General features: G+C 37.9%; 2 protein-coding genes across 7 annotated transcripts in view; one reads left to right on the top strand and one right to left on the bottom strand.

Moving 5' to 3' along the window:
* Positions 1-10,507, top strand: part of TATDN1 (TatD DNase domain containing 1) — a 43,082-nt gene extending 32,575 nt beyond the window's left edge. For 5 of the 6 annotated variants that reach the window (XM_081816523.1, XM_081816524.1, XM_081816527.1 and 2 more), the window contains 3 exons: positions 5,609-5,679; positions 7,105-7,231; positions 10,326-10,507. In XM_081816523.1, coding sequence (XP_081672649.1) covers positions 5,609-5,679; positions 7,105-7,231; positions 10,326-10,422 — 295 coding nt within the window. In that variant the 3' untranslated portion in view covers positions 10,423-10,507. Of the gene's footprint in view, positions 1-5,608; positions 5,680-6,569; positions 6,742-7,104; positions 7,232-10,325 lie in introns of all 6 variants that reach the window. The other variant, XR_014144380.1, reaches the window with a different exon arrangement.
* A 681-nt stretch (positions 10,508-11,188) lies between these two features.
* On the bottom strand, positions 11,189-23,617 carry RNF139 (ring finger protein 139). Its single transcript, XM_006742255.3, has 2 exons — positions 23,102-23,617; positions 11,189-13,174 (listed from the first exon to the last, which is right to left on the bottom strand). Exons 1-2 carry the CDS (start codon positions 23,280-23,282, stop codon positions 11,361-11,363), a joined length of 1,995 nt encoding a protein of 664 aa, XP_006742318.1. The 5' UTR covers positions 23,283-23,617; the 3' UTR covers positions 11,189-11,360.
* Between the last annotated feature and the right edge of the window lie 3,050 nt (positions 23,618-26,667).

Raw genomic sequence — 26,667 nt, 5'->3', positions numbered from 1 at the left:
AGTGATGTGATGATATATTCAAAGTGCTGAAAGGAAAAAGTCTACAATCAAGAATACTGTGCCTGGCAAGGTTATCATTTAGAACTCAAGGAGAAAGAGCATTTCTCAGACAGAAGTTGAGAGTTCATCACCACTAAACCGTCTTTGCAAGAAATGGTAAACATACTTTAAGCAGATAAGAAAAGACTAGAAGAAAATCATAAACAGAAAAAATTTCTCTGGTAAAAGCAAACATATAGTTAAGATAGTAGAGCATTCACTTATAAAACTAGTATGAAGATTGAAAAGCACAGTAAAATCAGTTCTCCAATAATTACACAAAAAGATGTAAAATGACACCATATACATAAAACTTGGAAAGGAGGAAATAATGTAGTGCTTTTAGAATGTGTTCAAACTTAAGTTAACATCAACTGAAAATAGACTGTTATAAACATAGGATGTTGTATATGAACCCCATGGTAACCACAAACTGAAAACCTGTAATAGATAGACAAAAAGTAAAGAAAAAGGAATCCAAGCGTAATACTAAAGAAAGCCATCAAACCATAAGGGAAAAGAACAAGAGAAGAAAGAACTACAGAAGCAACCAGAAAACAGTTAACAAAATGGTAATAAGCACATACCTATCAATAATTACCTTAAACATTAATGGATCAAATACTCCAATCAAAAAGCACGGGGTGACTGGATTAAAAAAAAAAAAAACAACTTCTATACGCTGCCTATGAGAGACTCACTTCAGACCTAAAGACACATGCAGACTGAAAGTGTGAGGAAAATGATATTCCATGCAAATAGAAGCAGCAGCAACAAAAAGCTGCAGTAGCAATACTTAAATGATACAATCTTTGTTTTGAAGTAAACTGTAACAAGAGACAAGGGCATTGCACAATGATAAAGGGATCCAACAAGAGGATATAACAACTGTAAATATCTGCACTCAACATAGCATCTAAATACATAAAGTAATTCATTAACAGACATAAAGGGAGAAATAGATAGCAATACAATTATAGTAGAGGACTTTAACACCCCACTTACATCAATGGATAGATCATTCAAACAGAAGCTCAATAAGGAAACAGTGGCTTTGAACGAAGTATTAGACCAAATACACTTAAAAGATATACAGAACACTCCATCCAAACATAGAATACACATTCAGTGTACATGGAACGTTATCCATGAATAGTTCATATGTGTGCCACAAAACAAGTCTCTGTAAACGTAAGAAGATTGAAATCCTGTCAAGCATCTTTTCTGATTACAACAGTATGAAAAAAAAAACACAAAACAACAGTATGAAAGTAGAAATCAATCACAGAGGGGTGCCTGGCTGGCTCAGTTGGTAGAACATGCGACTTGATCTCAGGATTGTGAGTTCAAGCCCCACGATGGGTTTAGAAACTTAAAAAAATAAATTCTTAAAAAAAAATCTATTACAGGAAAAACGTTGAAAAAAACAAAAACACATGGAGGCTAAAGAACATGCCACTGAACAACCAGTAGATTGAGGAAATCAAAAAATACCTTGAGACAAATGAAAACAGAACAGTTCAAAATATTTATAGGATGCAGCAAAAGCAGTTCTAAAAGGGAAGTTTGGAGCAATACAGGCCTATCTCAAGAAAACAAAAATCTCAATCTAACGTTATACCTAAAGAAACTAGAAAAAGGAGAACAAATGAAGTCGAAAATTAGAAGAGATAGTAAAGATCAGAACAGAAATAAATGAAATAGACTTAAAAAGAGAAAAAACAATCAATGAAACTAGAGCTGGTTCTTTGAAAAAATAAGCAAAATTGATAAACCTATAGCCAGACTTTTAAACAAAAGACTCAAAATCAGAAATGAAGGGGAAGAAATAGCCAACACCACAAAATACAGTGGATAAGAGACTACTTTGAAAAATTATACACCAACAAATCAGACAACCTAGAAGAAATGGATAAATTCCTAGAACAATATAATCTTCCAGGAATGAGTCAGCAAGAAACAAAATCTGAACAGACTGATCACTAGTAATGAAATTGAACTGGTGATAAGAAAAACTCCTAACAAACAAAAGTCTGGAAGCAGATGGCTTTACAGGTGAATCCTACCAAACATTTAAATAAGTGTTAATGCCTGTTCTTCTCAAACTATTCCAAAAAATTGAAGAGGAAGGAATGCTTCCAAATTCATTCTATGAAACCAGCATTACCCTGATAACCAAAACCAAAGGCACTACAAAATAGAAAATTACAAGCAAATATCCCTGATAAACATCATAGAGCATTCCTCAACAAAGTATCAGCAAATTGAATTCAATTAAAAGGATCATTCACCACGACCATGTGGGATTTGTTCCAGGCATGCAAGAATGGTTATGTCTGCCAATTGAACAGCACATTAACAAAATGAAGGATAAAAATCATATGATCGTCTCAATAGATGCAGAAAAAGCATTTGACAAAATTCAACAAATCCACTCATGATAGAAACTCTCAACAAAGTGGGTATAGAAGGAACATACCTCAGTATAATAAAGACCATATATGACAAACCCACATCATAATGGGTGGTGAAAAGCTGAAAGCTTTTCCTCTGAGATTAGGAACAATACAAGGATGTCCACTCTAGCCACTCATATTCAACACAGTACTGGAAGTCATAACCACAGCAATCAGACAAGAAAAAGAAAAGGCATCCAGACTGGCAAGGAAGAAGTAAAACTGTCCCTATTTGCAGGTGACATAGTATTTTTAGAAAAAGCCCTAAGGACTCCACCATAAAACCATTAGAATAAATGAATTCAGTAAAGTTGCAGGATAGAAAGTTAAAATACAAAAATCAGTTGGGTCTCTATACACTAAAGAGCTAGCAGAAAGAGAAATTAAGAAAACAGTCCCATTGACAATTGTGTCAAAAAGGAAAAAAATACCTAGGAATAAATTTAACCAAAGAAGTTAAAGACCTAAACTCTGAAAACTGTGAGACACTGATGAATGAAACAGAGATATGTAAAGCTATACCATGCTCATGGATTGGAAGAATTAATATTGTTAAAATGTCCATTCAACACAAAGCAATCCACAGATTCAGTGCAATCCCTATCAAAACACCAATAGTCTTTTTCACAGAACTAAAATTCTAAAATGTGCACAGAACCATAGAACACCCTGAAGACCCAAAGTAATCTTGAAAAAGAAGAACAAAGCTGTAGTTAATCACAATCCTAGATTTCAAACTGTCCTACAAAGCTATAGTAATCAAAACTATGTGGTACTGGCACAAGTATTTATGCAGTCACATTTTTCAATTTCAGAAGTTTGATTAAGCCTAAATACTTAAAAATGGGATGTCAGAGTATGTGGTAACTAAGGAGGTGTAATTATAAATATTTTATTAAACAAGTAGTCTTAAAGTATCTCACCTTGGGGTTTCAAAAACTTGAGAATTTTTTTTTTACACAGTGTCATCTTTGTAATGGCTTAATTCTACAATACTTTTCAAATAAAGTACATCCAGTATGGAGCCTACTTAAAAAATAAGTGAGCAAACAAAAAACATTTAACTCAAAAATATGGAGAACTGGTGGCTGTTTTAAGGGTATTAAGAGGTACAAACTCCAGTTACAAATTAGTCATGTGGATGCAAAGTACAATATAGAGAAGACAGTCAATAATATTGTACTAAGTTTGTATGGTGACAGATGGTTACACTTACTGGTATTTGGTGATGTAAACAAATGTCAAATCTCTATGGTTTACACCTACAACTAATATAATAGTGTATGTCCACTATACTTCTACTAAAAAAACATATATTAGGAACCTACTAAACAGACACCTAGATCAGTGGAACAGAATACAGAGCCCAGACACAAATCCAGGTGAACACAGATGAAATCAAGACTGGGAAACTCTTCAGGGCAAACAACTGGGTTTCTTTAACAAATTTTAAAGGGAAAAAGAGATGCAGGAAAACTTAATAGGTTAAGAGATTTAGAACACTGACCAGTTGCAATGTGGCCCTCATTTGGATCCTCAGTCAGACAAACTTAAGAAGAATGTAGAACATTGAGACAGTTTGAATACTGGATATATTATGATAAAAGAGCTGGGTTTTCTTGGACATGATTAATAGTATTGTGGTTACATTTAAAAAAAACTTCATGCTTAGAGACAGATGCTGAAATATTTTCTGAAATAAATGCTAGAATGTTGAAACTATACAACATTTTGAATTTCCTTCAAGATAATACTGGAGAGGTTTGGGATGAGTGGATGGGATAGTATCGGCCCAGGAGTTGATAATAGATTGGGGCTGGGTAATGAATACATGGGGGTTCTGTATTCTAGTTTTACATATATTTTAATCTCTCCATAATACAAAGTTAAATATATGCTAAAATTAAAAATATAACATAAGGACAGTATTAGTCATCATCACATTATATAACAAACCATCCTAAAACTCACTGGCATATTACAGTAAGTATTTTTTCATACTTCTGGGTCTTAGGATCATCTGAGGGTTGACTGATGGATAGAGGCAGCTCTCTCTGCCACAGGCACATGTTGAATTCAGATCTGAGCTGTGTTTTCATTCTGGGTGCCCAGGCTGAAGAGGTAATGGCTATTTAGTGCATGCTACTTTCAGATCACAAAAGTGCCATCAAAATAAAAGTGCATTTTCAAGCCTCTGGTCATGTCATCTGGTCAAAGCAAGTCTTGAGGCCATGGCCAGATTCAAGCTCCTCCTCCTTCCTACTAAGAACCATCGCAAGGGTGTAGATATATTTATATTAAAGGCAAGTGAAGAATTGGGACCAATAATCCAGTCTGTCTCAGGGTCTGAAAATGAAAGTTAAGGAAATGAAAGTTAATTTCCCAGAAAAGGATAAAAGAAACAGGGCCATAGCAGACCAATTCAGGAGTTGTAAAACTGACTAATACAAGTCCCACAAAGAGATGAGAGAGAAAACAAAAGGGGAAAATTCCTTTTCCCCATAATTTTTCCCAGAGTTGGGGGGAGGAGTCTAAATTGGAAGGGTTCTAACTCCCCTAAATGAATGAAAAAAGTCTCTTGCCCAGACACATTAAGTTTCAGAATGTCAAGAGTAGTGGAAGATCCTGTTTCCAGATGTGGGGAAAAGGACATCTCCTACCTAGGTTTTCATTTTCATTCCTTGTTAAATACTCCTAGTTCTATGATTGTGATTTTCATCCTTTGTGAAGATTGTATTGATTAGTGAAACATTAACTTTGATTCCTTCAGAGCAGTATTTGGCCCATAACAGAACTGGCCATACCTTCAAACTCAGCATTTTGAGCCTAAGTTATGCAAATTACCCAGGGAAGCAAACGAATTCTTTAAAAAGTTGTTTTACACAGACTGATTCAGAAAGTTATTGGATAGTCAGCTGATAAACACAAAAAATTACATCCTGCTAGAGTGTGGTTAGAATAGATCCTAACCTAGATTCTGTAAGGATAGAAATGTGTATATTGCCATTGTAGCCATAGTTTTGTTTGGGGACTTTAGGTTTTGTAATCTGTTTTAGATAAGTTTGTAATATGAAAAAAAAGTTGGTTAAATATATCTATAAATTTTTTTTAAGCTCACTGAAAACTGAGGCTAATTTGGAAGTTCTGAAGTCAATACCTAGTGAAAAACTAATGATTGAAACTGGTAAGTTTATGCTTTTAGAACTTTCATTTTCATATTAAACCATATCAGAAAAGAGCTAGACAAAAAAATATTTTAAAACAGCTCACTCTTAGCTTCAGCAATTATACTTTTCAGAAAACCTTTGGGGTTTTTTATCAATTGATAGAAAAGTATTTATGCAATCAGGTTTTTCAATTTTAGAAGTTTGATTAAGCCTAAGCACTTAAAAAAAGAATATTAGAATATGTAACTAAGGAGGTTGTAATTATAAATATTTTATTAAACAAGTAGTCTTAAAGAAGTATCTCACTTGGGGTTTCAAAAACTTCAGAATTTTTTTTACAGTGTTGTCTTTGTAATGGCTTAATTCTGCAATACTTTTCAAATAAAGTACAAGAATTTAAATCAAACTGGTTTAGTCAAGGAATTTTAGAAATTAATCTGTTGCCTCTTATAATAAGGTTAGAAGCTAAACATTTTACCTAACCCTGAACTCAAGGCTTTACTTACACATAAGGGCTTTTTTAGGAAAGTCAAGACTAAGCCATTCTGAAGAAATCAGGTTTATTTTCTTGGAGAGTCATGAAAATGAAATGATATTAAAAGTACAATGCTTGTAGGGGCGCCTGGGTGGCTCAGTCGGTTAAGCGACTGCCTTCGGCTCAGGTCATGATCCTGGAGTCCCGGGATCGAGTCCCGCATCGGGCTCCCTGCTCGGCAGGGAGTCTGCTTCTCCCTCTGACCCTCCCCCCTCTCCTGCTCTCTCTCTCTCTCATTCTCTCTCTCAAATAAATAAATAAAATCTTAAAAAAAAAAAAAAAAAAAAGTACAATGCTTGTAAAATGTGTGAATTCTTATAATTCTTTATTAAAGAGGTAAGTGAATAATCCCAGTATTTTTTTAAAAAAAAGATTTAGTTGAGAGACAACACAAGCGGAGAGGAGGGGCAGAGGGAGAGGGAGAAGCAGACCCCCCTGCTGAGCAGGGAGCCTGATGTGGGGCTGGATCCCAAGACCCCAGGATCATGACCTGAGCCGAAGGCAGACGCTTAACCAACTGAGCCACCCCGGTGCCCCAATCCCGGTATTTAAAGCCACTGTTTCACATTCAGTAGAGGCAAATAGAGGCTTAACTTAAATGTTTTCAGGTTACAATTTGTATTTCTTTTAGCTTTCTTTTTTTAAAGTATGCCATACACCAACAGTAATGTTAGCAGAAAAAAACGTAATGAAAGGGAATCTTAAAAAGCACTTAAAATTTTTTTAAAAAGGCATTTAAAAATTTGTACAGTTCAAGGTTTAATCTTGTGCTTAGAATTGTTTTACCATTTTTAAAGCTGAATCATGACTTATATTTTAGAAGTTATGTATTTGTTTGATAATGTTAAGAAAACAATGATTTCAAAGATAAACCTCGTAAGAGACTTCTATCTTTGCTTAACTCTAGACGCACCTTGGTGTGGAGTGAAAAGTACACATGCTGGATCAAAATACGTAAAAACTTCATTTCCTACCAAAAAGAAGTGGGAAAATGGGCACTGCGTAAAAGACAGGAATGAGCCCTGCCATATAATGTAAGTATTTTGTTTTCATGGTCTTCAGAACATTAAAGTCAACACCAAATGCCATTTCCAAAATGAACTCAAGGGACTGAATTAAAGTTGGGTGACATCCAAATGAAGTTCACATCAAAAGCTACCATTTTAATGCAACCTCTCAACTCATTAAAAGTGGTTTAATTACAGGAGTGAAAACTTGTGATTTTGGTCATTTATCATTTTGTAGGAAAGGGGAAAAAAGATTCTCATGCAGCCTCCTTGCTGATGGTTTTAAAAATACACTCTTAGCAGGAGACCTTTTTGTGTATTTTAAATTATTTGACAACCTGAATAAACCTAAGTAGTAACACATTTCTTGAAGCCTCTGAACAAAAAGGTCAAGTTATAGAAAGGATTTCCTTTTTCTAACCCAAAAGCTGGGGGAGGGGGACCAAGCAGTAATTCAGCATCGTTTTTTGATTATAATACATAGCATGTGAAAAGAGGGGCTGTTTACCATCCAACTGTTAAGGAGCTACAGAGCTTATAACTTACAGGATAAGTTTGTATCATGTTAATGGGCACATCATCCAGTTTTTGTTTGCATAAGCAGATAATTTAAATAGAGATTATATCAGTCTAGTATGGTTTACCAGTTCAGGCTACTGAGCTGTTACTTTTAGGTTGTAGTAATTCCTTCCATATGTACTTTAGTTTTTAACAGATAAGAGTATTAGGTAAGCCAGATCTAAAATTCAGTGGCAGAGAACTGCAGATTTATTCTATAAAAATTATACTGGAAAGATTTTCCTTTATTAACATGCTGGTGTTGGCAAAGATTTTAAAACCGAGTGTTTTAAAACCCATAGGCTGAGGAATGTTTTTAAATTCTGATTAGTAAAGAATCACTTGTAACTTTTATGAAATGTAGGTAGTTGCAAATTCAGTCAGAAGACAGAAGACAATTATTACTGAATCATTCTTTATAGAGATTTAATAGGACACTAGAGACAAGAAACTGGTATTTTTCTAGTAGCCAGCTCAGGGGAAGTATTTGCCAACAGTGTATCCATGTCAGTTTTATATACTGCCTTAATGTTAAGTACAATATAGCTGTTGACTTTAGAGACACATTTGCAAAACAAAATTCTAAGGTCTTCCAAATGCAGACTGTTAAGAACCAAGAAAGCTTGAGTATCGTCTGCAATCATGAATACCAGTTGAGGAGGCAGAGCTTGGGAAAGCCAGCATTTACAAACTGAAAATTTTTAAACCACATTTCAAAAACACACATGCCTCTAGTCTAATGCTAATTACTAATTAATTCCTACTTACAAAGTCATTTTTATCATTTTTATCAAACCCATCTATTAACAATTTTATGTTTTAATTATTTTTATAGAGATCTTTCCTCCCTTTTAGATTTTAAATTCCTTGAAACACATTTTGAAGCTCCTGCATGTCAGGAAAGGTACAAGGTTACTGAGGCTACCTAGAAGAATCAGGACAATCCCTGCCCTGCATCCATCCACCAGATGACTAGGTACATTCTGCCAGGCACTTTGGATAGACATTGAAGGAATCAGACAGGGATCCTTAACCTCCTGGAGCAAATAAGCAGAAAGTATAATCCAAGATGTTAGTGCTGTTACAGAGGTATAAAAATATATGATGAGGACCCTAGGACATAGCAACTACCTTCCTGGAGGAGAAATAGCTCAACTAAGGTGACACTTCAGCTGTTCACGGGGTACAACTGGGTGTTGTGCCAGACCAAGACAAACACCTCAAGCAAAGGCAGACTGCAGACGGGTTGGCTGCTCTGGGGAAAACAGTGAGTTTAGTGTGGCAAAAAGTAGGATGCACAGGTAAGTGATAAGCCTAGGAAGGTACAGTGAGACCAGACTGGTGAGGGCTCTTGTATGCCAACCTTAGCAGTTCAGATTTCATCAGGACCCGAAGGATTTTAAGCAGGAAAGGGGCAGGTTTTTTTTTTAAAAAAAGCTGTAGCGTATCAGCATAGAGAAAGGACTGAAAGGGAGATGGGTGGCAGGAGTCATACTGATTTCACACAGTATTATGCAGGTAAGTTCCAACTGAGTAGGTAAGAGGAAAATTCTGTAGTTTACTAAGAAAACTGGGTCTTTACTGTCAATTTAAATGCTAATATATTTGCTTTTAGCACATTTTGACTTATTCAGATAAAAATTTAGTCTATATTAAGTGTGGCTGTTGCGTTACAATTATATAATTAAAAAATTCCCAGTTAATCTCTAATTCCTTTAGGTGTTCATATTTAAGAAACCCATACCAGGGACAAAAATCTTAACGAATATTTAAATGTTTAATTTGGACTTGAGAACTTTCTAATTCATGTATAAAAACATCTATATATAGTACTGCTAGAGAACAGTACTACTGATTATTATTCTAGGCACAGAAACTGAAAGGACACCTGGGCTAGTCTCGCTCTTGCAGGGAGTTAAGTACAGGAAGAGAAGGCATCTCTCCTCCCCTCACCCCAATAACCATACATTGTTCCAAGTAAATAACTTCTAACTTCCTTTGCTGACATTGTGCTGGTCGTGATGCACCAAATTCTTGCTGCTTCTGGGACTAATTCTCTTAGCAGTGGCTTTCAAACTTTGCTATACCCACAATGCCACAATAACTTGTGACTCAGCACATATGTACATATATAAAACCCAAACAGAAATGAAACAGTACTTCCCTAAGTGTGATGTACTTTTCCTTTTCTTACTATTTTTTGAAAGGTCATCATGACCCACTAATGAATGCATAATGACCACAGTTTAAAGGAACTCTTCATTTTCACTGGGTCAGTTCCATTAGTTGTGGTTGACATAATATGGGCTGGTTTTTGAATTTATTTGAACCTGGACCTTGGCTCTAGTTATATGCGAGACTGCCCCAGAAATTTGTCTCAAATTACTCTCTTTTAAATAGCATAACAGTTAAACTTTTCTGTTGATGGTGCTGAAAACCTTATACCTGTTAAGCTTATTATGTTAAGAGTGCTAGTACAGTAGTTTCCTTTATGTGGAAACTAATATCTTTAAAACTGAGCATATACCTGGAAATTTAACCATTTTGTTTTGTTTTCTTTTAGTCAAATACTGGAGATAATGTCAGCAGTGAGAGAGCAGGATCCATTGGAATTAGCCAATACACTATATAACAACACCATTAAAATATTTTTTTCCTGATGGTATGTTCTTTCCATTTCCCATCATTTATGTAAAATTTCATGGTAAAACTTACTGAAAGATTGAATAAAGGAATTCTCTGGAAGTTGTCTAAAGAGTTATTCCTATTACTACATACCATACCCCCCTCATTTTTATCCATCAAGTCAGATTAGAATTTTAGTATCAATTAAGGTCTTAGTTTACAACAATGAAAACTCCCAAATATTTTGTAATTGCTTCAAAAGTCTGAAAAGGACAATTGCATGTTAACGCTGCAAACAGAATGGCCAACAAATATACTGGTTTTATTTACATCAAAATTAAACAATTAGCACATTCTGGTTTTTATACCAAAGTTTAGTTGATAAAAGCCTGTTTCTCAACTTTTACACAGTCTCTGAATCATGACTTTTGAACCCAGCTCAGCCACGTGCTACACTCAGATTTCAAAAAAGTCTCTTCTGGCAGCCTATTTTCTCCTTCATTTTAAAATACTCTACATGTAGCTTTTATCCTCTGGTCCAAATTATTTCCTTGACTTAATGTGGTTTCCTCTGATTTGCATTTGCATTTTCCCACCCATTTTAAAGAAAAACTAGGGTCCAGAGTTAGATACTTTTATATGCTTTCATTGAGGAATCTTTGGCACAGTTGACGCACTGTATTATATCATTACATCTATTAAAAAGCTGTTTGTTCAAATTTTGTCATAAAAACGTGAAAACATTTTATTCTATGTACAATAATGTACACAAATTTAAATAGGTCACCAAAGAGACCAGAAGTAATTAAAGAGGTATATTTACAGTAGCACATCACAGTAAACGGAAAACCATTCACAGATTCAACATGGATACTGTTTTTGTGCTTGGTTACACACTGAAGTGAAGCCTATTACTCCATTTTGGATGAACTGAATTTTAAACAAATAACCTCAATGATTAGTAAATGCTATTTTAATCAGTATCATCATTAAGTTCTTCAGCTGCTGGGCCTGTGTGCTGAATCACTCCATTTCTTTCTCTTTGAACATCATCATCACAATCTGTACTGTCATCTTCGTTCAATTCCCTGTCAGATTCAGCAGCAGCTTCTCTTGCAGCTTCCTCTGGATTTTCATTGGGTGCAATAAATCCATTGTTGTTAGATATATTTGCATTATCCTTAATATCATCTTCGATGTACACTTTCTGATGGCACATTGGACAAGTATCTTGGATGTACAGCCATTTCCGAAGGCAAAGTGCATGGAAGTAATGATTACATGGTGTGATGCGAGCAGATGTTGTAAACTCATGATAGCAGATTGCACATACATCATCTATTTCTTGTAAGCGGCTCCCTTTTATTTCAGGAAGTGAATTAATTTTCTTAACAGCAGTCCTACGGTTCATGAATGTCTTCCAGCCATTTTTTGCTTGTAAGTAGATGTTAAAATATGCATGTAGACACATCATACAAGCCCGAATTTTACTTCCTGACTCAAACATCATAGTGTAAGCCCCATTTCCAAACATTACTACTCCAAATATAAATTCAATAATATTGCCTGTTGAACGAACATAGTAGACATAATCATCAAGCTTTTCCCAAAGGACATTATAGTAGCCATCAATCATGAATAACGTATACACAGTGAGAGAAACAATTACTTTTAAGCAGAGTTCCACACAAAAGGCTGTAACTGCGAACAACCATGTATTTAGTGCATAGTGATGCCAAAGAACGTAACTGAGTAAAACAGGAAGAATAAACAGGCAAGCAGAGACAAAGAGCACAGGAAAATGTCTACGGAAAGATGACACATGAGAGGCACTGAGAGACATTAATACAGGGTCTGTCATTCCGTGGATGAAATGCAGGACTGCAGTTAATAAAAGGCACATGTTTCTACTTAAGCGAATAAGTCTCTCTTCTGGTCTTAGCCCACTTAAACCAGTCTGAAGAGCCAAAATAAAAAATAAAACAGGTGCTACGAAGCCAAGCCGCCTGTCATCTTCTTCGGTTGATCCAATAAAGGCCAATATTCCAAGGCCCAAATAATGGGCTATTGAGGAAATTACAGCACTCATGCCCAGTACAGTTAGTGTAGAATCACATCCACTAATTATAAGATTGCAAATGAGGTCCCAGAAGTCATCCCAAGAAATAAAGAAGGAATCCGTTTCATTTGCCATCCTTAAAATGTACATCAACACTGTAGCCTGAGCTGTAATTCTTGTTAGCCAAAAGACTCTCAGTATATCTGGGAAACGAATCCTCTTCCATGTGTCCTCCATTAATAACTGTAATCCATAAATTCTATACATGTGCCTCACTAAAAGATAAACATACCGTGTAGAATAATAAAACCACTTAAGCTTCACTGCCAAGACAAGCACTGTGTTTAATGTGAGAATCAAGGAAGAAGTAAAAACTAAAGTCTCTCGGATGTGCAATGGGAGCTCTGTGATTAAGCCTATTACAGGAACCAAGAGATCCAAAATAATTAATTGTGAATAGATGGAATGAATTTGTAATAGTGTAATGTATCCAATTCCTAAGGTTAGCTGTAGAACGATGAGTGCCATCCACAGCGAGGGCCCTTTTCGAGGAAGCAGCTCAATTCCGAAAGCTGATGTGTTGTAGGCACCATAGAAGTCAATGTGCAAAGAAGCATAATAATTTACCAACACTGAAGTTGCAGCTAACAGAAAGGCTGAACTGTACATGTAAAACTTGAAAAGTGATCGTTGTGACAAGATCAGAACAATACTGGATACAAATATACCTAAAAAAAAAAAAAAGAAGAAGAAGGAAAGAAAGGTCATTTGAGTGCAACATTTTTTAAAAGATTTTATTTATTTGAGAGAGAGAGAATGCCCGAGAATGCCCGTGCGAGCACAAGCGGGGAAAGGGGGAGAGGGAGAAGCAGACCCCAGCTAAGCAGGGAGCCTCATGCGGGGCGCAATCCCAGGACCCCGAGATCATGACCTGAGCGGAAGGCAGACACTTAACCAACATTTTTAAGAATGTTTTTGTACTAACAGTTATGCCCCTCTTCCCTTAATTAGGAAATACAGTATTTTCAAAGTTATGAACATTAAGTCTCAAGACAGTTTAGGCTTAAGGGCCATGAAAAGTTTTGTAAAGTCAGAGTTCAACAGATCAATCATACTATTTTTTAAAATATTATTCCTTATCTTTTAAGTTCCAAATTCAAGTAGTACTATATATCCAGACACCAAATTACTAAATGATCTTCAAGATTAGTTATTAGTGATACCTACATTTTAACAAGTTTTTAAATCTTGAAAGAACATGTCCTTTATAATTTCATAACCACTAAAAATAACCAAAATGCAAATATTTGTTCCTGTTAAATCTTAGATTTCTTTTTCTTAAAAGTGTTCTTTAGGAAATCAAGTTTAACTTTTATACTTGTACCTAATGCCGCCTTCTTCTCAGTGAACTCCTGCTGGCTTTTATTTTTCCTGCTCCTTAAATGTGTGCATTCCCCCTTGGGTCCAAATACAGGGTTTTTTGTTTGTTTGTTTTCCCCTCTCTACATACTTTCCTGCAGATTTCAGAAACATCATCCAAGTTCTTTTTCCTGTACATTACTCTCTCTCTTACTACAGTCAACCCTTTTTATTCTTCAAATTACAAAAACATTCAGAAAACCAAAGCATGTTTTAAAAAAATGGAATAAGTACCCCCCCACACTCCATATGTAACAAAGTACAGTGTGATGTGTGTGATGTGCATCCAGCATCATCTTTCTTTGTGCTCTGACAAATTTTGTGAGATCACAATAAACATTATTGCCCAAGGTTTCAATATGGAAAGGATATCCAAATATACACCTGATTCCACTTCTACGTTACAAGTGCAATACTCAAGATTTCTAAAACCTAACTGACTTCAAATAACTCTTGAGATTTCCAGTTTCAGTTAAAGGTAACATTATTCTCTTAATGGCACCTCCAGCCCCGAACCCTAAAACTTTGACAGTTATTTGCCAATTCTACTAACACCTATTACTTCCCCCCTTTTCTCAGTGACACCAACCTGTTAGCCGGTCTCTAAAAACTCTTGTCCAAATCTATCTACAATCCCATCTAGCCACAAAGTGCCTTTCTGCATTTCTTTGCTCAAAAGCAGCAGCCCTTGAAATTACTATCAACAAAAATCTACATTCCTTGTCCACTCACTCAAGGATTCAATGTGGTATTCCTTCCAACACACACCCCACCACTCCAGACTTTCTCCAACACACCCCTTTCTCTGCCATAACCGCAGCTGTGTTTACATTCTTCTCTTTGCCTGGTACGGTGAGCTTCCCAAATCCCTGACTGTTCAAATCCTACCCATCCAATAGACCAATTTTCTCTGATAGTTACTGATCTTTGAAATTACCAACAGAACTCAGTGAAATGCCCAATACTCATACACTACCTGATATTGTAGGTTTGTAGTTATCTGAGGAGGTCATCTACCCTGTTATATAATGTATCCTTGTGATAGCAAGCAAGGATTCTACCTTGCACATTATGAATCCCAAAATATTCTGCAGAAAATAAATTATTTCATTGTTTATTGAAATAACTGGGGAAATGTTAATGTAGAATTCTGGATTCCCAGAATTCCCACATGGAAACTGAAACCTATGAAAAGCTAAGACAAAGCTGAGAAACCAGAGCTTGGGAGTACAGCAAAAATGGCAAACCCCAAATTAAACATCATCTGTCCACCTTATTTCAGCACGTAATCAAGAAAAGACACCGCATATTACAATGGAGGCATTTTACAATCTATTGCATATAAAAGCAAGGGCTAGTTCTTCTAAATGATGACTTTCCCCATGAACTTAAAATTCATCCTGTGCCAACCTGTCACGTCATTTGTGAAAAGGAGAACAAAAGGACACAATCACCTGAAAGACACACGAGTCTCTGCATAAGAACCACCTGATTCCTGGAACAAATGGGCCACTAATAATCTCCCAAAGAGTTGACAGCTGTGAATAGGCCCTTTCAATAGAAAATAACTTTTTTTGGAGGTTTAGAAACATTTTCACATAAGGTAACAGGAAATGGAAGCCACTATATGTAATCTTGCTTTCTCTACATAGAAAAACAAAAGTCAGTATTTTTCCTGAGACAAAACTTAATCTCCTAAAACAAGTCAAAACAACACCCAAATAACTTCAGTTCTATTTTATGCCACGTATAAGGGGAAAGCCAAACAGGGACTGTAAAGTATTTTTGTCAACTTGCTATTCACAAAGGGGTAAATTAATCTTTACCTGTGAATATTCATGAACTCTGCTGTAATTTATAAACCAGTCCTTTTTATTCTAATAGTTTTCCTTGAAGCTTATTTTTACACACAAATGAAGGAATGATTTGATTTTTAGAAATATTTCTGTAGAAAAAGTGTATTTTGCTTCATGCAAATGTATCAAAGGGAAAAAAGGGGAAGAGATGATAGACAATGTAGTGAGACTATACTCAAAGTCTGGATGTATCCTAGCAAGTAACAATAAGATACCACTCTTCTTGGGGCACTGGGTGGCTCACATGGTTAAGCTTCTGCCTTCAGCTCAGGTCATGATCTCCAGGTCCTGGGATTGAGCCCCACATAGGGTTCCCTGCTCAGCAGGGAGTTTGCTTCTGCCTCTCCCCCTGCTCATGCCCTCTCTGTCTCAATTAAAAAAAATAAATAAAAAGTACCACTCTTGATTAAAATTATACCCCAAGACATAATGATGAAACATTTCAAGAATAGTATAAAGTTATTTTAATTCCTACCCAAAAGTTGCATGTATGTAAGGTGCTTACATTTTTCTTTTATATCATGTTCCTATTAATGGAATGTAGGAAAAATCAGCTCTCATTTCACAGAAAAAGCCAACTTGCCAAGTAACAAGTCTCTCCAGTAACACTCCTCCAATACTTTAGGGAGTATTGCCAATAGCATCAAAGTTTGTTGCCTTTTCACAACTTCAGATATAAAACTCTTGGTATTTATCCTAGAGGCCTAAGAGAATTAAGCCCAGAGGTAGAGTTTCTCACTAGGATTTAAGAGTGATCCGAAGAAGCAATCCAGACTATATATAAATGCTACTTTATGAAGAAAAATCACCGTGGGGCACTGGAGAATAGAAGTAACTGAAAGCACATCTCAGGGATCCAGTTCTCCAGTGATTAGAGTTTTACTGAAGTCTTCAGGGTAGGAAAACAGGCAAGGAGCAAAATCAATTCAGGAACTTTGAAGATATACAGAACTCAATTCAGGAGAGAGTTCAGGAAGGACCTTTGCAATCTGACTATCAGAAACAAGCAAACAAAACAAACACTACCCAGGCACAGTGTACAACAAAGCATTTAACCCCTTTATGTGTAAAACACATTCATACCTTCTTTAACCTTGTCTGGAAACTTAGGACTAAAAATTAGAAGGAAATAAGACATTACATTTATAACTCTCCAGGTATCTTTAAGTACCTTTTAAACATGATCTAAAGAAAACTGTGGAAAAACATTTAAATGCCTAACAGAGTAAAGATGGAACAGCACAGAAATGTTATGATTACCTTAATCCAAAGGGAGCCCTCAGCAATGAAATGTAGACAAAGTAAATAAAATATCTTGAAATGTTAATCTATAGGTATACTTGATAAACCAGAACATAAAGAAAATTTTGCTATCAAACTCTCATTTTGGGTTAAAAAGGGTATTCTAACTCTTTTATTAATCAGAACACTAAGTTTTTGCTTCTAAGATTTTTAACATGTTTTTATTAAAAAGAAATCTGAATATAATTTTTTAAAACAAACCTTATAGGTATTAGAGGAAGAATAAAGTTTTTCATAAATATATTCATAAACACATTCTTTTTTGCTTTTTACCCAAAGGGGATCTCATTGTAAACGTGGAGATTTTTTTACCTTTTAAAAAAAAAATGCATTTCTGATTACTTATCAAAGAAGGCATCTTCCATTTTATTGACCATTCATGTTTCTTCCTCTGAATTCCCAATTTATCTTTTGTCCATTCATCTATGGAGTTGTTTTTCCTTCTTGAGTTGCAGACACTTAAAAATAATCTGACTACAAATTCTTTGTCAGTTACCTGGACGGCAAGTATCTTCTCCAGGTATGTGGCTGGTCTTTTCACGTTTTTGATTTTTTAGGTTTTTAATTTTAATGTTGTTGGATTTATCAATCTTTATTTATAAATTTACTTTCAAATATATGTATATGTGTGTGTATGTGCTCTTTTTTGAGGGGTAGAGGGGCAGTGGGAAAGGGAGAGAGAGACTCTTAAGGAGGCTCCACACCCAGCACTGAGCCTGATGCAGGGCTCAATCTCAGAACCCGGAGATCATGACCTGAACCAAAATCAAGAGTCAGAGGCTTAACAGACTGAGCTACCCAGGCGCCCTGACTTTCATATATTTTTAAAATGTATTTGTCAGAGAGAGAGCAGGAGATCGCACAAGCAGGGGGAGGGGCAGGCAGAGGGAGAAGCAGGCTCCCTGCTGAGCAAGGAGCCTGATGCAGGACTCCATCCCAGGACCCAGGGATCATGACCTGAGCTGAAGAAGATGCTTAACTGAATGAGCTACCCAGGCATCCCGACTTTCATATATTTTTAAAGAATTTCTCCCTTACTCTAAAAAACAAAAACCTCTATATTCTCCTATATTTTCTTCTAAAAATTTTAAAGTTCTGCTTTTCACATTTATGTATTAAGCCACTTAGAACTGTTTATATATTGGTAGTTAGGGATCCAGTATATTTTCCATACAACTAAATGACCATTACCTGAATAGTCTATATTTACCTCCATGTATATACTTCAATTCTAATTCTGAAACACATCAAGTTTCTCTATATACATGGGTGCACTGTTTCTGGGCTTTCTATTCTGTGCTATTGGTCTATTGTCGATCTCAGTGATTCTTAACAAGGATCAGATTTTGCACCAACCCCACCTCCCTACCCCCACACCAAGCATTTGGTAATTTCTAAATATCTAGAGACATTTTTAGCAATCACAAAAGGGGGAAGAAGGGTGCTAATGGATATGCAATGGGTAGAAGGCAAGGACACTGCTAAAAATCCTGCAATTCACAGAACAGCACCCTCCACCTCCCCAAGAATTACCCAGTCCAAAATGTCAATAGTGTTGAGAATTCCTAACCTGTCCCTATCGTTTCAAAATTACTACTGCTTCAATGTTTTCTCACTTCAAAGGTTTTCTGAGTTCTTTCTACAGCACCAAAAATAACTCTCATTCTTTTAAAAAAAATTATTGTATGTCTAAACCTAATAAAGAACAGATTCCCTTTTAATAGATATTTAGATTAACTATTTTGTTATTACCAACAATGCTGCAATGAAAATCCTTTCCCATAGTCTTTGAACAAGTACAACTATGTCTCTAGGTCAAATTCTTAGAATTGTGAGTCAAAAGGTGTATGATGAATTTCAGTAGCTAGTGTCAAAAGCCTTTACACAGAAGTGACAGCACACCAAAATTGTGTAACTTTACTCATTTCCCCACACCTTTGACAAACTAGTTTTTATTTGAATGTTGAACTCTTCACCAATCTGATAACTGAAATTTTGTTCTGACGGCATTTCTTTCATTATAAATGAGGCTGAGTTATTTTTCTTTTGCATACTGACCATCTGCATTTCATTTATTGGGAACTGCTTATCCTGGACCCATTTTTCTCTGGGAGTGTAAATTTTTCTTAATGAGAGTAAAACTTTTATTCAATTTCATACAATGCGAATAGTATCCTCAGTTTGTCATTTTTAAGAGCTAAAAAAAAAAAGTTTTGTCGTAAGAAAGTTTTTCATTTTTATATATTCAGATTTATCGAATTTTCCCTTGTAATTTTGGGGTTTTGTGTGTTTAGAAACGCCTTTCCACTTCAATGAATTATCATTACATGAGTAATACTATTAAAACAAACTCCTATGCTTGTATTTTCTGCCTTGGATTTAGATTTGTTAATTCAGCATTATGCTGCACTGGGTTGCGTTTCATTTAGCATTTAACACCTCCTAAGAATAGCTTAATATTCTTAAATACTCTATATATTGTGATTTGATTTTATTTGGATCTCTAAAATGAGATGCTTTATATTCTGATCTGCTGAAATTCTCATATGAGTTTGATACCAAAAGTGCAGTGATAGTACTTTTCTGTAGGGGGAGGGGAGTTAATTCTTTAGAGATGAGATATAAAATTGGTAATGCTTTTTAGAGAATAGATTTCCATTTTTACAATTTCATTTTAAAGAAAAAGGGGAGACCGACAAGTTTTGAGATTTAGATATAATAATACTGAGAGGTCTACAATTATTTTTTAAAAAAAATAACCAGGTGTAGAACAATTAATTTCAACTATCCTTTGGTATCTTTTACACACAAACCTGTCACTTTCAATAACAACAAGAGCTGCCTCATTGAATGGGCCTCAAATATTGAAGACATTTGTGTTTTTTTTGTTTGTTTGTTTTTTTAATTTTATTTATTTATTTGACAGAGAGAAACACAGCGAGAGAGGGAACACAAGCAAGGGGAGTGGGAGAGGGAGAAGCAGGCTTCCCGCCGAGCAGGGAGCCCGATGCGGGGCTCGATCCCAGAACCCTGGGATCATGACCTGAGCCGAAGGCAGACGCTTAAAGACTGAGCCACGCAGGAGCCCCGAAGACATTTGTTTTTATTCAGGGTGAATTTTTAGCAACAAAACCAGTTTTTAATAATTTTATCATTCTCGGGGCACCTGGGTGGTGTAGTCTGTTAAGCGTCTGATTCTTGGTTTCAGCTCAGGTCAAGATCTCAGGGTCGTGAGATCGAGCCCCATTGTCAGGCTCCGCACTCAGTGGGGAGTCTACTTGGGATTCTCTCCCTCTCCCACTTGTGCTCCCTCTCTAAAATAAATGAATCAATCTTAAGAAAAAAAAAGAATTTTATCATTCTCACAAATGTGAAAATTTGGCAAACTACACTGGCATAATGTAAGGAGCAGTCCAGGTAAGAGATCTGGAAAATATTTTGTATTTCTCACAAAGTGTGAACAAAAATTCTGGGAACAAAGCACCAAAATTATGCTGATGCCTTCTAAAGACCAAAATATCTGTACTGTTTTAATTGAAGTATAGAACTATTTTTTTAGTTATCAAGCTTATTAAGAGCTAACACTTAGTAGCCTATACTAGGACCAGGTACTATTCTGAGAACATCCTAACTCATTTATTATCCTTAACACCTTATGACAGACCATTATTGCCCAACTTTAAAAATGTAAAGGTAAGCAAAGAGAGGTACAGAGCAGTTAAGTAACTTGCCTGAGGTCACATTCTACTTTAACTTGTCGAATACAAACTTCCATGATTTACTACAAAAATCAGCATGAATTACAAGGAAAATACCAAAATCCTTAAGTGTTCTTAAACTACAAGTGATTTAATTAAGGAACATACTCCCTTTTCCTTAAAGCTCCTGAGCCTAGCGCTCAACTCTGAGAGTACTGCATTAAAGCACCTGGTCACAAAGGGATTGTCAGAGGATATGTAGTCACAGGCCAAAAGAACATTCAAGGCAGTGGCTACACTATTTGCCAATGAATACATGAATCCTCTCAAACACAGCTGTTTTGTTTTTTGGGTTTTTTTTTTACCTTTTTTTTTTTTTGCTCCATCATGACTTCCTCTCAAAACAGAAGCAAGGAAAGTCATCCCCCCATCCCCTTTGTCTATATTATATTCGGTTAGTTTCCAAAGCAGCACTTGGGTTATCCCAAAATTGATAAAGTTCCCTACAAGTCTGTTAGCTTCTGTTCTCTCTCTAGCAAGCTCTCTCCCATCCTCTGGAGTTAAGGAATAGAAATGATAATTTTTCTCCATTTCTCTCCATACCAAGAATTGGCATAGATCTTGCCTGCATGCATATATCATGAACAAATGTGGGTAGGTATGGCGGGGAAAGAGGGTTGGCAGTTCATCAGGCTCAGCTGGAACCCCTAAGCAACTATATTGAGATAAGGAACTGCCTGTTAATTTATGATCATGATGAGTGGTTTCTAACTGGCAGAAATAAAATGCCTTCTCAACAGGTCCCCCTTATTAATTTTACTTTAACGTTATTTAACTGAAATCACTTTTACCCATGACTACCAGAATTAAGCAAAATACGTTAAGTATGAAAGATTAAAACTAGTGAATGGTTTCTTTTTAAGCTGAGGTATAACTGACACATAACATTATGTAGAACATAATGATTCCATATTTGTATAGGCTGTGAAATCATACAGCTCCGCTTTTGCCGCAAATAATGAGGGCATTACACTTTTGCAGGGATAAGTAGGAATGACTGGAATTAAATAGCTTGTGCGTTACTGAGAAATCTTGTGCTAAAGAACATCACTTTCACATCTGTTAAAGATCTAGCATATGATCATTACTATATCATTCTGTATCTGGATAGCAGCTGAAAGTGAACCACACTTGATGTCAGAAGATTTTTAAGCCTAGGCTCTGACAACCACTTAATTGCTGTATATCAAAAGCAAAACACACTAAACCTCTATGCCCCTCAGTTTCCTCATTTAAAAAAATGAGAATGACACAATCCACCTCTGAGGGACGTTTATGCTTTACAAAAGTAAAGTACCAAACAAAATATTATTTATTGCTAATAACAAAACTCAACATTTTGGCGGGGGGGTGGGGGTGGGGCGGGCGGGAGATAAAGAAGCAACAGATGGCTCCTAATTCAGAAAGGCTTGGTTAAGGATCTCATCATCAACCCTTCCTCAGCAAACTTCAAAAATCACAAGCCTACTAAAAACTGATCACAAGAATTACCTCATCAACAAAATTTGCCAAGTTTCAATTACTTTAAAAAATTCTTTTATGCATAAATGCTTCTCACTCTGGTAATGCAAGTGAAGATGGGGAGTGAAACATAAGATATTTTTAACACTCCATTCATATACAACAAAGACACTGATTTTCAGAAGTCTCTTTTGGAAAAGTCCCATGACTTTCTAGCCACGTTTTTATAGCCATTTTCAATACCTCTCTATTCATGGAAAATTTTAGGACTCGTTACAAGCATCGCCGTCTTCATGAGCATTTTTAGTAATGGTCTCTCTCAAGGTCTGACATTCAAAACCCTCTTTCTTTTGGATGTCATTTACCGCAGACACTTCACGATCATGTGGACTCCGTGGATACAGAAGTGACAACATACGAGTACTCTGCATTTTGGAAAGGGGGAAACTGAGGCCCAGGCTTTGGCACTACAAGTCCAAGGTCACACGGCGAGACCGGGGCAAACAGTTGCTATTTTTCTAAGGCTGTCGCATAAGACGCGGCAAGCCAGCACTCATTCCCCAAGGGAAACAGCAGGCAAAGAGCCGCATGCTCACACATCCATGCTTTCTCCCCACCCTCCGGTGCAAAAATGAAAGAGAGGGCTGACTCTTTAGGAGGACCGCTCCGCTGTCAACTCTGAGGTAAGTGTCATCTCTTCCCCCCTTCCCAACCTGCAAAGACGCCCCTATTGGCGAAGAAACTGGTTCTCAAACACACATACACACACTATCCACAGCTTGCGCACCGTGCCCGCTCCCTAAAGCACGTTTCGGCCCTCAAAGCCATCCCGGGACGCAAGCTACCCCGTTCCCCTTACCAAGGAGCCGGAGGAAGATCTGGAGCCCGATGCAGAACCGACTTTGGCTGGAATCGTAGTAGGAGTTGAAGATGGCGTCGATGATGTAGAGGCAGGGCACCCGGAGCGCCACCTCGAGCGCCGCCCAGACCTGCTGATGGGCCATCCGCACCTGCTGCTGCGGGGGCCCCACCGCCGCCATGAGCCGCTGCCACACCGGGGCTGGGCGAGCCGGGCAGGGCCGCGCGGGGCAGGGCCCGGGACCGCGGCCAGGGGCGGGGGCTAAGGCGGGCGACTCCGCCCCCGCCCTCCCTCCTCTGCTCTCTTACAGCCCGCCCCGCCGCCCGCTCGCCTCTCTCGAGCTGGAGCAGGCGGCGGAGGCAGCGGCGGCGGCTCCCGGCAGGCCTTTGGGTGTCGGTGTTTCCGGTCGGCTAAGGTCTGGCTCCTCCTCCCTCCAACACCTCCCCCGCCCGCGGAGCCACCATCTTGACCTCGCCCGCCTGCCTCCGCCGTTGCTGCTGTTTGGAGGCCAGGCGCCTGCGCCCGCGTTCACGCGACACCGCAGAGCCCGCGCCGCTGATTGCATCATAATCGGGCGCTGGGGGCGCTCCCCAAACGTCATCGCGCACGGCGTAGCAATCGTCTCGCAGTGTTGCTATGGTTTCCGCCCACCTTCGCGGCTTTGGCCAGACCCCATGGCGCAGGCGCTTTCCGGAAGCCGCGCCCTCTTGACTGACTGAGTGGCTTCTTCACAGGAGGCGATGTCAGCGTCGGTTGGGCTAGGGACTCCCTGCTTCCGTGGGCGGGAATTATTAGCTGTTTTATTATAGTCCATTAAACATCCCATAAACGTGGTTCAGAGCTGCTTGGGAGGAAGAAAGCAAAGGACGCCGCCCGCCAGACCTACCCCCACTCCACGCGGAGGCAGGATCTGGGAGAGGGCAAACATTCCAGGGAAAATATCTGCGAGGCCGCCTGGGGTCCTGCTGGAGCGTCGCTAAGCGCGCTTTCTGCAGCGGCCGCACTACGTGGCACTGGGCTAGGTGTGGTAGTCGCTGCCAAGAAAAGCATCGCTCTCATCTCTTTGCACATCACCTTTCCTACTTTCTACCCGATCGGACAGAACTGAGGACGCTCATCGGCCGCATTTTGCTAATGTTAAGGGCCACTGTGATTTAAGGGCAAGAACCCAGGCCTCTTTGTTTCTAGTCTTTGAGGTAAGCGCATCCAGGAAATCCCTTCTTCCCTCCTCCGGGAAGAAGCCATAATTAAGTTTTTGTAGGGGATCAGAATATGCCACCCCAAAATATGCCACTTTGACATAAGGATTATTTTGAGCGGAAGGTAGTTGAGAAACAGCAGCAGAAGCTTAAAAAAAGATTTAAGATCCCTGCCTGCCCTCCTCGCTGCCACCATTTGTCTAAAAAGCAGGGCATAAATTTCCATTTGTAAAATGGAAATTAGCTTTTAACTAATAGTTTTAATAGAGGATAATCACCCATGTAGATCCCTGATACGAATGGATAGCAGAGCAGTTTGGGCTAGGAGCCCAGATGAGTCAGGTTCTTTTCTTCCTGTTTTATCTCCCTTAAGAAGGCTGGGTTAGTAAAGTAAAGCAAAAAACAAACAAAAACAACAAAAAAATAATTTTGTAGAGAAGTGACAAAAGAAAAAGGGGTTTAGGCTTTCAGGGATGGCTAACTTGTGGTAAAGTAAACATATGGGGGAAACTAATGGAAGATAAGGAGTCCTTTAGTAAGGTTTGTGGGTGATTGAGAGTCTAAGTGTTGCCCTCTTCTTGGTAAGGGAGAGGTAGACACCTTTACAAATATGTGTATAAGTAGTAAGCAGATGTGGCCGTAGCTAGTAAGAGTCAAACTTGGGATTAGAACCCAGGACTATCTGAAGCTTAGAACTTCAGGGATCTTTGATTCCTTCCTCTTCTCACCCACAGCCAGTCTGCTACCACATTGTATCCCTTCTTTCCTCAGTCTCTTGTACCTGTCTCTTTTCTATTCTTTGTATTGTCACTGCCACTATCCTAACCCAAGATCCTACTGTAGCTTGCCTGATTAACTGCAATATCCTCATTATGATTATTATGATCACCACTTTTCCTAATCTAGTCTGTTTACCTCTGCGCCAGGTTAATTTTCCCAAATTGCAAATCTGGGGGATAAACTTGTGGTTCTGACAAAATTCCCAAAGGAAAGCAAACTTGATGAGAGGACTATTAAGGTTTATACAGAAAACCTCAGAGATGTAAATTAGCTTCTCAACTCACCTGTTATTTTGCCTTGATTGCAATTTAAAGCAAAAAAGAGACAAGCTGTTACAGAGAAAAGAGTCTACAAGGATTAATCTTAAGGAGTGTGGTAGAGAAGGCAGGCGAGTACCATTATAGTATGATCATGCAAAATGGAGAATAAAATAGTTTATGGGTTTCCCTCCAATTTTTATACAAAAAGTTGAATGTAGTAAATAGTAAATAAAAATCTTGAAAAAATGCTTCAGCCCTTATTGTTTTAATGGTTTCTCATCTTAATTTGATGCACAAATTTTATTACTATAGAATTTTTTTTTTTAAGATTTTATTTTTTTATTTATTTGACAGAGACAGAGATAGCGAGAGCAGGAACACAAGCAGCGGGAGTGGGAGAGGGAGAGCAGGCTTCCCGCCAAGGAGGGAGCCCGATGTGGGACTCGATCCCAGGACCCTGGGATTATGACCTGAGCCGAAGGCAGACGCTTAACAACTGAGCCACCCAGGTGCCCTAGTATAGAATTTTTTTAAAGATTTTATCTGAAAGAGAGCAGGAGCGATAGAGTACTAGCGGGGTGGGGGGCAGGGGTGATGGGGCGCACAGGGTGAGGGAGAAGACTCCCCACTGAGCAGGGAGCCTGAGATGGGGCTTGATCTCAGGACCCTGGGACCCCAACCGGAGCTGAATGCAAATGCTTAACCAACCATCAGTATAAGAATTTCTAATTCAAACTAAATCCCATTTGGGCCAAGAACTCTCAGGAGTGGTGGAATGGTCATTCTTATCTTACATGACTTCAAGTACATCCCTTTAAACTCTGGATCTTACTTTCCCTATCTATAAAACGACAGTTTAATAAGATCCCGGCAAAGTACTTTAAAATACTATCTTAAAACTAAATGTGTATTACTGTGGTGGTTTTTAGAAAGCTTAGGAATTTAAAAAATAAAACAAGCTTTCAGTAGATTTTACCTACACCAGGGATGCACTCTTCTGCTTTACATTTGGCATCCCTTAAGTCTATATTCTAAGTTCAGTTTCATCATGTCTGAGCTTCTCCAGTTGCCTGCTTACGTGTTTTTTTTTGTTTTGTTTTGTTTCTTAGGGAGAGAGAGAAAGAGGGGCAGAGGGAGAGGGAGAGAGAGAATCTTAAACAGGCTACATGCCCAGCATGGAGGTCTGATGCGGGGCTCGATCCCACGACCCTGATGTCATGACCTGAGCCAAAATCAAGGGTTGGACGCTTAACTGACTGAGCCACCCAGGCGTCCCTGCTGCGTACATTTTATGGGTCCAGTTAAGTTAGGAGAAATAATCACTTGC

This window comes from Leptonychotes weddellii, chromosome 4, assembly GCF_054177405.1.
Source record: "Leptonychotes weddellii isolate Sample4059 chromosome 4, ASM5417740v2, whole genome shotgun sequence".
Classification (NCBI taxonomy): domain Eukaryota; kingdom Metazoa; phylum Chordata; class Mammalia; order Carnivora; family Phocidae; genus Leptonychotes; species Leptonychotes weddellii.
This window is presented reverse-complemented; position numbering and strand designations above follow the sequence as displayed.